Source organism: Pongo abelii, chromosome 3 (genome assembly GCF_028885655.2).
Source record: "Pongo abelii isolate AG06213 chromosome 3, NHGRI_mPonAbe1-v2.0_pri, whole genome shotgun sequence".
NCBI classification, from domain to species: Eukaryota; Metazoa; Chordata; class Mammalia; order Primates; family Hominidae; genus Pongo; species Pongo abelii.
In genome coordinates this window covers 7,862,173-7,877,676 of record NC_071988.2, presented here as the reverse complement: position 1 = coordinate 7,877,676, position 15,504 = coordinate 7,862,173, and the positions used below count along the sequence as shown (strand labels likewise).

General features: G+C 42.0%; 1 protein-coding gene across 1 annotated transcript; it reads right to left on the bottom strand.

The window, feature by feature from the left end:
• Positions 1-9,538: 9,538 nt before the first annotated feature.
• CYTL1 (cytokine like 1) lies at positions 9,539-14,498 on the bottom strand. The gene is made up of 4 exons (XM_002814573.5): positions 14,273-14,498; positions 12,129-12,173; positions 11,832-11,960; positions 9,539-10,196 (listed from the first exon to the last, which is right to left on the bottom strand). Exons 1-4 carry the CDS (start codon positions 14,423-14,425, stop codon positions 10,113-10,115), a joined length of 411 nt encoding a protein of 136 aa, XP_002814619.1. The 5' UTR covers positions 14,426-14,498; the 3' UTR covers positions 9,539-10,112.
• Between the last annotated feature and the right edge of the window lie 1,006 nt (positions 14,499-15,504).

Sequence of the window (15,504 nt, the reverse complement as noted above, 5' to 3'; positions counted from 1 at the left end):
TTCTATCACTTTTATGGCTGGGCTGGCCTCAGCAAATTACTGAACCTCTTTGAGCATCACTCTACCCCAAAGGCTGTCTCTGGTTTCATTTTAAATGATGTCAAAGTTCAGCTATGCTCTTTGTAGGAAGATGTGGTACTTTATGTTAAAAAAAAAAAAAGCAGAAAAAACAAAAAGGAAATAATTGAATGATTATGCCATTAATTGAAAGTTTATTTCAGTGATTCCAATGGATAGAATTGTTATTTTAACATTTTAAATTCTGGAATAATTGAAACATTGAAAAAAGTCAGAGAACCATAAACAAGCACGTGCACCCACCACTCAGATCCAGTACATGTGAACATTTTGTCATAGACACTAATTTAAAAAGATCAAAGTTCCTAATGCAGTTGAAACCCTTCGCATTTCCCTCCCAGCACCATCCCCTCCTCCCTTCTCTGCAGAAGCAACTAGTCTCACGTATGTGATGTGTTTCCAGTCCATTCACTCAATGGACATATACTTTTACAACCGGTTTTCTTATTAGGCAAAGGTTTTTAAGATCAATGCAAATTGAATCTTGGGCATCTGATTCATTTTAACTGCCGTGTGATATTTCACAGGTGAATATATCAAAATTTATTCACTTTTTGGGATAGACTTCTAGGTTGTTGCTTTCCTATTCCCATTATCGCCAATACTAGGATGAACATCCTTGTTCCCTTCTGCTTGTGAGAGTTTGTCTAAGACATATCCCCAGAAATGAAGTAGATTTTCCAACTATCATGAAACTGTTCATCAAAAAAAAAAAAAAATTATATCAGGACCTGAAACTGTAAAACAACTGAAAGAAAACATAGGGAAAAGCTCCATGACATTGGTCTGGGCAACATCTTGAATATTACCCAAAAAGCACAGGCAATGAAAGCAAAAATAGACAAATGGGATGGCATCAAACGCAAAAGCTTCTGCACACCACAGGAAACCATCAGGAGTGAAGAGACAACATGCAGAATGGGAGAAAATACTTGCAAACCATATAGCTGATAAAAGGTTAATATCCAAAATATATAAGATACCCAAACAACTCAACAGCAAGAAAACAGATAACCTGATTAAAAAATGGGCAATGAATTGATATTTCTTGAAAGAAGACACACAAAAGACCAACAGGTTTATAAAGTGCTCAGCATGGCTAATCATCAGAGAATGCAAATTAAAACCACAATGAAATATCACCTCACACTCATAAGAATGGCTTTTATCAAAAAGATGAAAGATAAGTCGTATTAGTCCATTCTTGCATTGCATATAAGAAATACCTGAGACTGGATAATTTATAAAGAAAAGAGGTTTAGTTGGCTTACGGTCCACAGGCTGTACAGGAAGCGTGATGCTGGCATCTGCTTCTCGGCTTCTGGGGAGACTTAAGGAAATTTAAAATCATGGTATAAGGCAAAGGAGAAGGACACACATCACGGGGCCGGAGTAGAAGCAAGAGAGAAAGGGAAGGAGCTGCTACATACTTTTAAACAGCCCGGTCTATGAGAACTCCCTCACTATCCATGACGAGGACAATACCAAGGGAGAGGGTGCTAAACCATTCATGAGAAACCACCCCCATGATCCAATCACATCCCACCAGGCCCCACTTCCAACAGTGGGGATTACAATTCCGTGTGAGATTTTGGCAGGAACAGAGATACAAGCCATATCACAAGAGTAGAGATATAAAAAATGAAACTACCATATAATTCAACAATCCCACTTCTGATTATTAGTTTTTGATTTGATTTCAAAGAAATAAAATCAGTATGTCAGAGAGATATCTGCACTCTGATGTTCACTGAGGCACTATTCACAACAGCAGAGTTACAGAATCAGCCTAAGTTCTCCATCGACAGAGGAATGGATTAAAAAAATGTAATATATTGGTCGACAGCCAACCTCCCCAAAAGCACTTGGGCTTTCCTGTTGAGAGGGGGGACTGAGAGACAAGACTAGCTGGATTTCCTAGGCTGACTAAGAATCCCTAAGCCTAGCTGAGAAGATGACCACATCCACCTTTAAACACAGGGCTTGCTACTTAGCTCACACCTGACTAATCAGGTAGTAAAGAGAGCTCACTAAAATGCTAATTAGGCAAAAACAGGAGGTAAAGAAATAGCCAATCATCTAGCGCCTGAGAGCACAGCGGGAGGGACAAGGCTCGGGATATAAACCCAGGCATTCCAGCCGGCAATGGCTACCCTCTTTGGGTCCCCTCCCTTTGTGTGGGAACTCTGTTTTCACTCTATTAAATCTTGCAACTGCAAAAAAAAAATTTTTTTTTAATGTAATATATGTACACAATGGAATACTATTTAGCCAAAAAGGGGGAAAATCCTGTCATTTGCGACAGGAGGGATGAACCTCAGGGACATGATGCCAAGAGAAATAAGCCAGACACAGAAAGACAAATGCCATGTGATCTCACTCAAACGTGGGCGCTGAAAACATTGATCTCATAGAAATGGAGTAGAATGGTGGTACCAGAGGTTGGTGTGGAGGGCTGCATAGACATTGATCCAAAGATACAAAATTTCATTTAGACAAGAGATCTATTGTATCGTATACTTGAAAACTGTGAAAAGAGTGGATTTTACATGTTTTTTACCACAAAAAATAACTGTGTTAGATAATGGATATGTTAATTAGTCTGATTTAGTCATTCCACAATGTACACATATTCCAAAACATCATGTAGTACACCATAAATATGTACAACTTTTATTTATCAATCTAAAAAAATAAAATTTAAAAAATAATTTGTATCAATTTACTATTTCAAAAGCAGCTTATGAGAGTTTGTGTTTCTCATCTGCACTAACAGTTGGCATTATCAGACTGTATTTTTTTTCTCCCTATTTGATGGGTGTAAAATTTTACCACATGGTTTTAATATGTCTCTCTCTGGTTACTAGAAATGTTCAACATCTTTTCATATATTTAAACAGCCATACAATTTATTCTTCTAGATGGGGCAGTCTGTATCCTGCCCATTTTTCTCTCTCTTCCTTATTGATTTGTAGGCAATTTGGATAAATATAGTTGTGAATTAACACATTATCTTTCTAATTTCTGTTTTTTTTCTCTTAGCTTTGCTTATTGTGTCCTTCAAATGTTTTTATACTGTCTTTTTATACCGTCTTCTCAGTGTTTTCTTTCGTGGATGTGCTGTTTATGTCTTGTTTAAGGATGTTTTCATAAGGAATACACAAATACACAAAGGTATTGTCTTGTGTGTTATATGATAATATTGTTTTACTTGTTAACTCTGTCATCATTCTCAAATTTATTTTTATTTATTGTGTGAGGAAGAGATATGATAATTATTTTTTAAGTGGATAGCCTATTGTCATAACACCGTTTATTGTATTGTCTATTATATTCCCTCTGACTGGTCTTGTATTCTCAGCAATTTACCGAATTTCTATGGGTCTCTTTCTGGGATCTCTCTTCTGTTTCACTGGTTATTTATTATCTTTGCATCAATACCCCATTTGATTAATTTCTGTAACCTTGAAGGAATCATGATACCTTATAGGGAAGTTCCTCTCCCTCCCATTCGTCTTTTCAAAACTTATTGATCTTTTACATTTGTCTATAAATTTTAGAGTACATCAAGATCCATCCTGTTGAGATGTCCACTGGATACACAGAATTTATGTTAATTTGAGATTCATAAACATGACTATCACTTTAGTTATAGAGGACGTTTTTAATGTCCTTTAACAAGGTTTCATAATTTTCTCCATAAAGTTTGTATACATATTTTCTTATATTTATTGCTAGGTACCTTATTTTTTTCTGCTATTACAAATAAGATTAGTTTTAAAATTGAATTTTCCAATTAGTTTTTAATATTTTATGAGAATACCATCCATTTTTATTATAAAATTTTAACTAAATAATTAAATAAATGTATAAATGTGTATGTATATATATGAATGGTAAAACAGTGACCCATTGTGTACCTACAACTCCGCTTAAGAAAAAAGTATTGCTATTAATTTTAAAGTCCTTCTTTAAAATTACTGTTCTCCTCTATCCCATCCTCTTCCTCTGCTCCTCAGGTGGATTCTGTCCTCAAATTTGTTTTAATCACTCTCTTTAACTTCTTTAAAGTTTTAACCCACATATTTCTAGCCCCAAAATATATATTTTATGCTTTTCCTGTATTTGTTCTCTACATTCTGTATATCTTCTTCTGCTGCTTGTATTTTCTTCCTCACTTTATGTACCTGAGATTCAGCCATATCATTACATGTCATTATAATGTATTATCATTATCATTGTATGACTCTACACCAATTTATATATCCACTCTATCACTAATGGGCATTTGGGTTATTTCCAGTCATTTGCTATTATAAACATTCTGCCATGAGCATCCGTAGACATATTTGCTGGTCCATAGGTAAAATAATTCATCCAGGGTACATTTTAGGGTTAAAACTTGCTGGGGTATAGGATATGCATATTTCTAGATTTTCTAGATAACAATAAATTGTTTTTCCACGTAGCCATATTACTAGCAGTATGTCATGTCCTGGTTGCCTTATGTCCTCATCAACACTTGATATTGTCAGATTTTGAATTTTTAAGCATGTTTGTAGCTATAAAAGGATATTTATTTGAAACTTCACTTTTAAATCTAAAGATAGAGACAAACTGTCCTAATCCACTTATTCTAACTTCAGACCCTTCCTCTCTAGAGGAGAATAATTTCTAAACTCAGAATATGTATAACTGCCCAGGCCAGAGGAAGGAAAGTGACAAAAACTTGAGCCCATGTTCTGACTTAGGAATGCCTTGAGCTGGATTGAGACAGCAGAAGTGGGATCAGAATCAAATGAATTAAGAAGCAATGACTCTGGAGCAAGTTTCCTTGTCTTTGTGTGGCAGCCAGGAAATTACCAAAAAAGTAAGTAGACTTGCATTTCAGGAATTTAATTGCAAACATTTTAGAAATGCATATCAAGTGCCCAAATAATGCCTGGGTTGCCTTCACCATGAAGAAACATAATCTAAATTATGATTCTGCTGACTTGAACATTTTCCACATAATTGTACTCTATTTTTTTTTATCTTCTGTCCTCTGACCCTTAATCGCTGTCAGGACAGTCCTTTCCTCTATCCTGTGTGTTCTTGATCTGACAATCTACAGAACTGAACATTCTGCAAATGCAGAAGGGGATTTTGCATTTTTAGCACTTTTGCAAATCAGCTAGGCTTAAATGATGAGGATTTTTGCCTAATAATTCTCAGTTGGTTTAAATTGCCCCTGGGTGTGAAGGTGCAGTGCTGATTTCAGCAGTCAGAGGACATGATCTGTCTTCCATGTTAATGGCTCACCTTGACCACTGTGCTGAGAATAAGCTGTATCGGGGCAAGGATGGAAGCACAGAGACCATTTAGGTAGCCACTGCAGTAATCTGAGGAAGCAAATTCGAGTGACCTTGGATCAGGTAGGCAGCTGGGGAAATGCTAAGAATTGGTCACATTCTGGGTTATTTAGACATTAGAGAGAGCAGGATTTCTGATGCCTTGGAAGTAGGTTATGGGAGAAAGAAAGGAGTCAAATTTAACACCATGCTTTTTGGTACAAGCACAAAGATGGTCTCTAAAGCCATGAAGCATGAGATTCCAAAGAGAGTAAAGAGCACACAGAGGAAAGGAAGGGAGTGAGGGCTGAGCTTTGATCACCCCAATGCCGAGAGGTCGTGGGAAGACAGGATCTGGCAGCAGAGGTGGAGAAGAAGTAGCCAGCGGAGTGGGAAGAATCAGAGAGGTGGGGCCCTGGACGCAAAGTGAGAAAAGTACATCAAGGAGGAGGAAGCGATCAGCTGGGGCAGGTTTGATGATGAGTATGATGAACGTACAAGGATGAAATAAGTACAAGAGAGAAAGGTAGTCCAGAAAAGAGAGTTGTTCCTTCTATCAGGTATTCTGCAAAAGTTTCAGGGTACAAGTTACAGTTGAGCAGTTGAAAGACCGTAGGGGTTTCCAAGGGTGTGGGAGGTGGGAAGGCAGCCCGGCACGTGCTTAGACATGGAGGTAATGCTACATTCAGAAAATGCTTTGTTGTGAGAAGTGGGCATGTGTGTGGGTGTAGGGGGGAAATAGCAGTGGGTGAGATCAGGGAAGGCCAAGGCCAGATGAGGTGAGTCTTTATGGGAGCAGCTGGTGGGCATGAAGCAGAGGAATATTGGAAGCAGATTTGCACCATAGGAAGATTGCTCTGGCTTGAGTGGAGGGTGGATTTGGAGGGAGGGAGGAAGACATGAGGACATACAGGAGGAAGCTGTTGCTGTTGTCCAGGTGGGAGGCTGGAACAAAGGTTTATGTTCAACTGTGCTCTTATCTTGGAAAAGGGAGTGCATGGACTTTTGTACTGCAGGTACTGTCATCCAAAAGTAACCCTGGACTCTTCAGCAACTACTGTGTTTGCTTTTGATGGTAATTAGAGCTGATTAGAGCTCTTATTTCCATCAGTTCCTATAAGTGCTTGAAATGTGTCAATTCATGTTATCTCCCAAATAAGCCTATGACATTTGTATTATTGTCATCCTCATTTCTCAGAGGAGAAAACTGAAGCACAAAGGGGCTAAGTACATTGCGCACTCACATATAGCTAAGAAGCGGCAGAGCTGGATGAAACCTCTGCACTCACCACTTCCGTGGCTGTGCTTTGTTTCATGAGGTGAGGCAAATCAGCTGAGGAAGTAGAACATAGGCCCTAATGACTAACAAGCCTATGAGAAGCAAGTTCCACTTCTGATGGGGAAGCCTTAGGGGAGAAGGACCAGTGATTGACAGACCCTCACTTGGGACAAGAACTAATGGTGGGGTAAGACCCACCAGAGGATTGAGTCCTAAGCACAGACACAACCCGGTGTTTGTTCTGAGAAGCTTCTGAACTAAGGTTGAGTCAGAAAAAGCCAATGGAGAAGTCAAGAGATACAGAGGAAACAGGGATAACCAGCTGGCTGTGCAGAAAGCTGAAGAAGGAGTCCAGGGTGTTGGCAATGGTCTGGGACACAGAGAGAGGAGCAGTGTCCTTGTTTTGTTACTGTTGTAACCCAAATCAAGAAGGCCCCTTCAGGAAATGACAGCCTCCATCCATGTCCAATCCTTCTTCCTAGAAAGGGATTCTTCTTTACGTGACCCTGGTCATGCAACTAGTGATGGGGTAGGGATGCGCTGCCTGGCAGCCTTTACCGCAAGCAAAGCCATTTACATTTGGATCCCTCTACATTTTCGGCTCCACTTCTCAACCTCCCCAGCCACACAATGGCATCCAAACCATGCCATTCACCTCCCCTGGAAGGCTCCATGCCTGTGGTGGTGCTATAGCTTCTGCCTCCACCCCTTTTCAGCTCAACAAGCTCCCCTATCGCATTGCGAGTCCTTGCCCAAATTGCAGATCCTCTAAGAAATCTTTCTGCCCCTTATTTACGTCTTCCTCTGCTCTCTTTCAGATTTTGCATTTGTCTCCCTTGGTAACCTAAAAAGGGAAATTCTTTACTTTTCATCTCAGTGTTTGTTGAGTTCATAGTAAGCACTTGGTAAATATTGAATAAGTGAACAAACAAATAAATGTCCTTTGAAGGAATGCAGATGGAGCTGGAGGCTGTTATCCTTAGCAAACTAATGCAGGAAGAGAAAATCAAATATTGCGTGTTCTCATTTGTAAGTGGGAGCTAAATAATAAGAACACATAAACACTTAGTGGGGAGCAACAGACACAGGGGCCTACTAGAGGGTGGGGGGTGGGAGGAGGGAGAGGATCCAGAAAAATAACTATAGACACTAGGCTTAATACCTGGGTGGCAAAACAATCTGCACAACGAATCCCCATGGCAAGAGTGTGCCTACATAACAAACCTGCACAGGTACCCCTGAACTTGAAAGTTTAAAAAAAAAAATTTAAATACCACAAATAAATGTCTGAAATGCTTTAATTAGTTCTTGTCTTCACTGGTTTGCTTTTACTGCCTGGAACTAGCAAAGGGTTAGCAGAGCTATGAAATGACTGTGGCACTTGCCTGTTTGCCTGGAATCCCTTCACCACCACATATTAGCTGTCTGGAGAAATCACTTAACCTTTGAACCCCATTGTGTTTCCTCCACTGTAAATCAGGGCATATAGCCCCCATCCTGCAGCATCTTTGTGAAGAATCAGTGGGCTAAGGAATGCTGTGTGCTGGGTTCCATGCCGCCATATTCAGTATCAGCCAGGAAGTGGTAGATGGTGGTGGTGGTGGTGGTGGTGATTAAAAAAAGAGTCAGTCTGTTGCATTGTTTTCCTTTGCGAAAAGGTTATTTATTGAAAAAGTGATTGTTGTGGGTTGAATTGTGTCTCCCAAAAAGATATGTTGAGTCTTAACCCTCTGTACTGTTAACATGACCTCATTTGGAAATAGGGTCCTTGTAGATGTTATCAGATTAGGATGGGATTATATTGGATTAGAGTGGCTCCTAATTTAATAGTCTTTTTATAAGAAGAAACAATTTTGAACACAGACACAGGGAGAACACCAGATGTTGATGTGGGCAGAAACTGAAGGGATGCATCTAAAAGCTGAGACATGGTGAAGATTGCCACCAATGACCAGAAGCCAGGAAGAGATGAGGAAGAATCCTGTCCTAAAATCGTCAGAGGGAGTGTGTCCCCGATGACGCCTTGATTTCAGAACTTCTAGCCTCCAGAACTATGAGACAATACATTTCTCTTCTTTCAAGCCATATAGTTTGTGGTCCTGTGTTACGGCAGCCCCAGAAACTAATAATTCTGTGGACTTGTGCTTCTAAAAAGAAAATACAAACTTATAAATCTTTCTCATAAATCATCTGATAAGTTAGAGGCATCTAGGATTAAGGCGGAAAATCCTGGTCTATATGTCGAGAAAAGAGGAAAAGAAGCCAAAAGACTCCAATATAACATGTGGAATTTAGCAAAATCAACATTTGAGATACCTTTTCAACAATCCCATTTCTTAACTGAGATTTTATTGTTGGGTTCATAAATTAATTTAGCAAGCATGTTTCACCTGCAGAGAGCCGGGGTGGCCACGCTGGGAAGGGCATGGGCTTTGGAGTTACACAGGCTTGGGTTCAATCCAGGCTTCCCCACTTAGCAGCCAGTGGCCTCAGGCAAGTTACTTGACCTACCTGAGCCTCAGCCTCCTTCCGCGCCCATCTCCAGGTTTGCTGTGTGGAGTCAATAGCTGATATTTGTGATAAGTGCAGCAAAGCACTGCCTGTGGGTATGATGCAATCTGCTCCCAACATATATCCCCAAAGGAAACATCTGTCCTCAATAGAAATCAAAGCATCCCCAACACTTAAAGAGCAGACATTCATGCAGGTGGATGAAGCAGAACCAGAGACACCTGAGCTTGACTGAAAGAAGGAGAAAGTTGCATCATGCTTAGAGCAGGAGTTTTCAAGAGAAGTGTGAAAAAAAACACAACCCTGACATCCACCTTGGACAGATACAACAGGACACGTGTTTCTCATTGTGAAGAGATTCTTTATTTGATTTTCATCACCTTTCAATGAAAGAGTGGGTCCTGTCAGCACTACGTAAAATACTTGCAAATATATCTTAAGAGCATTAATTTCTTTTTAAATGAAAGAAAGTGAAGAAAGTTTGTGTTAGAAAAAGGCATAATAGAAACTTGGTTAAATGTAAGCAGGTTTCTATCAAGAAAGAATAAAAGTACCATTACTCCATTAAACCAGTAATAAAAACATACTATTATGCATGTTCTCAAGATAGTTGTTCATAAAAGTGAAGCTTGTTAGTCCTTTTCTTCTTTTTAGTGACGAAATCAACATGCTGTGTATCTAACCATCCTGGCAAGACATGAGTCAAGGGAATGAGAAGCATGGTTGCTAACTCTATGCTCAAAGGAGGTTCCTGGGTAGGAATACCAGCCCTGTTTTCCAGAAGGTAGAGAGATACATAACAGTTTCAGACACAACTAACACAAGACCTGTGAGGGTCATGGCTCTGGCCCATTAACTCTGGGTAGCCGACATAACTTCAGTTATCTTGAGTTCTTTCTCTGGTCTGAGTTCCCTTAGCGCTGACGATCTGGCAGGACCGTAGTCACTGGGATTGGGTATTCCAAGGCATTGCAGTCATCCAACAGGAATACCAAATCCTGAAAAAGATGTGCAATGAGCAGGAAACTTACTGAAGGTGGCCATGGAGTCCATATGCAACTGTAGGGCTCTTGGTTATCCTCAAAGGCCATTCAGTTGTTCCCCTTTCTGTAAAAACTTCCCATGCCTTACTCTCCCCAAAAAGGGCTAGTCACTTCTTGCTTCACATTCCAATAAAATTTCATTTTATTTCATTTCACATTCCAATAAAATTTAATTTTCATTTCACATAATTTTCATTTCACATTCCAATAAAATTTCATGTTTTATGGAATTCACACATACATTGATTGACTAGATGGATAGATGAATGGGTGAGGGAGGGAATAAATGAATGAACCTTAGTTTCTGAGCAGCACCTTGGGTCAGGCATTGGAATGACCTCACTTCAGTCAATACCACTACTCATCACACTGTTATCATAATTGTATCAGCTTCCTATCTTCCCCCACAGACCAAAGGGAGCAGGGAGGAGGAGGAAACTGGGTGTGGGGGGAAATTCATAACACATCTTTCATACAGGATCAAGAAATTATAACTTAATAGCTAATTACTACAGTTTCCAGAGGAGCTTACTCTGGGCTAGGTATGGTGCTAGCAATTCCATATTTAGTCACCCTACTAGGCTTCTTAGGATCAAGGGAGTTACTGCAGTGCCCACACAAGGTAAGGGTGTAATTATCATTATCCACCTCATGAGATAGGCACTACTATGTCCTCAGTTCAAGACTGAGGAAACTGTGTCTCAGAGGAGTGAAGGGACACTGCTGTGATTTGAATGTGGTCCCAAAAGTTTATGTGTTGGAAACTTAATCCCTCTGCCTTTGTATATGAATTAATGTAGGCTTTGACTTAATGAATGGATTAATGAGGGCTCTGCTCTTATGAATGGATTAATGTCACCACCTTGGGAGAGGGTTGCTTATTGCAGGGGTGGCTTTGTTAAAAAAGTGAACTCTCTCTGGCTGTTACCCTCTTGCTGAGTGATGACCTCTGCCATGGTATGATGCAGCAAGAAGGCCCTCACCAGATGCCGGCCCATGCTCTTAGACTCCCCCCCAGCCTCCTCCATAAGCTAAACAAACTTCTTTTTTTAAAAAATAACTTACCCAGTCTGTGGTGTTATGTTATAGCAGCAGAAACAGACTAAGACAGGCACTCCCACTCGGGAAGCAGGGAGATACAGACCCAAGCTCAGGGCTGCCTGATGCTGAAGTCTGTGCCCTGCAATCACATGCCTCTACTTTCCACATTTTAACTATTGCTGATTTTCTGTCCTTTTCCCCTCTCCTACCAGAATCCTCTTATCAGAGCACACCTGAACCTCCTCCTGCAGTCTCCTGTAACCTGCCTCACTTGGCTCCTGGCAGAGTCTATCCATGTGGCTGGGTGTGGTCCTGGGGTGTAGCCCCTGCATCAGTGTGCAGCTCAAGGAGACAAAGGGCCTTGTCCTGAACCCCATCACTGAACAAGGCAACCATGGTTGAGGAAGGGCTTTGTGAACTGAAAGCACCTGCGAAACATCTCTGCTCCTCTTCCTTGTCGCCATCTCCTCCCAACCCTCCTCTTTGAAAAGCTCAGAAAGTCTTGGCTGATAGCAAGTAGAAAATAGATTTTCAATGGCATCCACTTACTCTCCTGCAGAATGAGTTCATGATGGTGTACAGCTTCCGTGCTTTGTCCTTCAAGGAATCCACCTGGGCCACTTTCCAACATGGGGGCGAGGCCACAAAGTCCCGCAGCTTGTCCAGCACACAGTAATTCTGGGAGTGGGCAATGGGGAGGGGGCTTGTGGGAGAAGTCAGTAGCGAGAGGAACAGGGGCTGAGCTGCATAAGATCTCTCCCTGACTGTGCCACACAGCCAGCAGCAGAGGTTCAGACCTGAGTCCCTCAGCCCCAGACCTCCCTCCCCCAGGGAGAGCCCTCTTACGTGTATGTCCAGGTACAGCCTCGGCAGGTATCTCACACACGGCTCCTGTGGAAAGGGATAAGGGGTTCTGGGATGCCCACAGGGGCACACCTGGTCACAAAAGGCTCCCTGGTGGCCCTCTCACCAGCCAGACCACCCCAGATCCCTGGGGCCCTCCCTGATGCTACGACATGCACAGTACTTTCTTGTGCCATATGTCACACTCCTCCAGAAATGGGCGACTGCGCTTCCAGAATTAGACTTTTAGAATACAACATTTATATCATTTGCTATGAACTAGGGAGCTGTTTTATATGCATACCCATTCAGAAATATACATACGCGTATATACATAAAAGCAGTCCTATAACTGTAATATAGAAATAGTGATATATAATACAGTAATACAAGTATATATACACAGTATATATGTACATCTATAAAACAGTTCTATAACTATTTAGTTATATAACAGTTGTATAAGTTAGTTATATAGTAACTTATATAATAATATACTTATATAATAACATATAAGTATATTAGCTATATAACAGTTGTATAACTGCATGTAATTATAGACATTATATATACTTACATAAGTAAGATATATGTAATTATACATATTGTTCTATAGGCATTCTATGGCTAATATATAGTTGTATATAGTGTATAATATAGTAATATCGAAGTGCATATATATGCATACTTTTATATTTCTATATTGGGCTTCTGTTTTTGTGCAGGGCTGAAGGGCAAAAGCCCTGGTGCTCTGCCCTCTCAGTAATCCCCGTGTGACCATGGGCAAGTGCCTTCCTTCAGTCCTCAGTTGTGAAATTAGAGAATTAGAATGCGTAATCTTTCCACTTTCTTCCCGCTCTGCAGTTCAGAGCCTCTGAATTGTTTAAACCTTTTAAAATCAGATTCCTTTAAAAGATGATTGCTGTCTATATTCGATAACAAGAAACTTGTGGGTAAATTGTGGTGAAACTGTACAACAAAATGTTAAAACAAAAATTAGCTTATTTGATAGTGTCATTAAAAAGTAAGTTGCAAAACTGCTTGTGCTGGTTGACCCAAATTTTGTTTACACACACACACAACACACACATATTTGAATACCTATATGTAGACAGAAAGCTGAAATATGATCCTCCGCAACGCCACAGCAACAGCTATCTCTAGGTGGTAGGATTACAAGCAAGATTTATTTTCTTCCTTGTACTTTGTACATTTTCCAACTGTTCTACAAAGTACAATACTTTTGTAATTAGGAAAAAAATACACGTTATTTAACTTCTAAAAAGAAAATACCAAGAAGGTGTTAGCTAGGCTATTGTAAACCCCAACATCTGAGAAGCATTATGTTTTGTTTGAAGCATTTGCAAGTGATTAAAAGACACTTTTAAACTTTACAAAAGCTTTTAATGAAGTTTAATGCATTTCGTTTCGAGGGAGAAGCAGGCAGAGGCCTGGGTTCTAGTCCCCAAAAGCCCTTCTGGGACTTCCCCTCTCTGAGTCCCCAGGTCTCCCTCTGAAGAGCCTGCTCACAACAGCTGGCATCTGTTGAGTACTTGTTCCTGTAGGCTTGGTTCTGTGAGCCGTTCCTGTGTTCACGCCTGCCTTTGATCGTCAAAGCCACTCTAAAGGGAGGGGTGCTACTGTCATCCCATTTTACAGACAAGAAAGCTGAGAGGCAGAGGCTGAGGAATTTGCCCGGGTCCCTCAGCAGATGAGGGGTGGAGGCCAGTTCTGTGAGCCACCTCTTAGGGCACACTCCTCTCCAGGCTAACAAAAGGAATACACAGGCTTCATTCCTCCGTCCTCCTTAACTCTGATGGGGAGCTGTTTTTCTCCCCCTCCTCCCACTCCTTTTTTTCTTTTTTCTTTTTCTTTTTTTTACATTTTACAACAGATCCTTTGATATTTGCTAGTAAGTTACAAAAATTGTGATGTCTTTACTTTTTCTTGTGTTTTGAAGAAAGCAAACCATTGGTATCATATTTAATAGAAGATGAATAAAACACAAATACTCTTGAGATTTACATTTACTAGAAAAGAAAAATATCCTTTTCTCTCTCCTCTCTTTTTTTTTTTTTCTTCTAAAGGCAAGGGTTTAAGAACCAGGTCTGCCATGCACCCCTGTCCTGAGCGGACGGGGGACTCACCGAGGGCTCCGAGACCTGCAGGAGCTGGAAGTCGCGGGTGATCTCCTGGCTCAGGGCCCGCATGCGGGAGTAGCAAGTCGGGGGAGTGGGCCGCGCGGCGGGGATTCCCGCCAGGAGCAGCAGCAGCACAGGCAGAGGCCCAGGCGTCCTCATGGTGCCAGGCGCTGGTGCAGCCTCGCCGCCCGCCCCTTTATGCAGGCTGGGGGTGGTCCAGGGCGGCTCCACGCCTCCACTTCCTGTGGGGCCAGCGCAGGCTGCCGTCCATCCATGGTGGCAGAGAGGAAGCCAGCACGCCCACCGGGCAGGGCCGGGACAGGAATCCTCTCAGACACGAAAGCCCCAGGTTAAGAGGAGGGGCTGCCTGGAGGAGGGGGTGACAGAGGGTGGCTTTGCCTCCCCCACACTTTCAGCAAGAAATTTCTTTCTCCACGGGGACTTTTCCTGAAATGGCAGGAACAGCAGATGGAGAGGGGTGGGGGATAAGAGGAGGACAGAGATGGAAGGAGGGGAGGGTCAGAGGAGAGGAGTGGGCAGCCAGGCCTGGGTTTGGATGGCACCGTTTGTCAAAATGGATATAGTGCCAGGAGGGAAAGGGACTAGCAGGGGATGACTGAGCATCCCTCCCTCCAGGCAGCCCGCAGTGGAGCAGGGATGCAGGGCTGAGGTCAGGCCACTGGTGTGGTCGTCCATCAATCGCTAACCAGGTAGGTGAGCCTTGGGCCAGGGCCCCCAGCCTCTCAGAAGCCGTGTGTGTCTGTCTCTTGGTCCGGAGGACGGGATCACTGAGCGGCTGTATGTGTGGGGAATGTGAGTACCCCCACCCTCTTCTACCTCAAGGTCCCAGCACAGGCCCCGATGGAGAGCAGACCTTCAGGAAGGGTTAGTTTTCAAGAAGTGCGTCTCCCTCAGTGCTGACTTCCCAAGACAGTGGCAGGTAAAGGTCTAGGCTCTCCACTTAGACGCCCTGGGTGTAAAGCAGGGTCACTGCCTTCTGGCTTTGACCTTGGGCAAGTTTCTTAGGTGTTTCCTCCATCTCCTTATCTGTGAGATGAGGATGGTGAGAGTGGCTCACTCAAAAGGCCATAGTGAGGAATCAGTGGGATACAGCATGACTGAGCAAGCCTCATACCAGGCCCATTGTGTGTTTCCAAGTGATGGGAGCAATAGCACTGTCTCTGTTAAATCCAGCAAATGTCTCTATGAGATAGGTGCCACAGAAAAGAGTCCCACTT

Bases quoted from the DNA above. Each gene is read 5' to 3' on its own strand.
- CYTL1 (XM_002814573.5), bottom strand. From the start codon at position 14,425: ATGAGGACGCCTGGGCCTCTGCCTGTGCTGCTGCTGCTCCTGGCGGGA. The intron at 11,961-12,128 runs GTAAGAGGGCTC...GCCCACTCCCAG, and splicing joins GGCTGTACCTGGACATACAC to AATTACTGTGTGCTGGACAA. The intron at 10,197-11,831 runs GTAAGTGGATGC...CATCTTTTTCAG, and splicing joins TGAACTCATTCTGCAGGAGA to GATTTGGTATTCCTGTTGGA.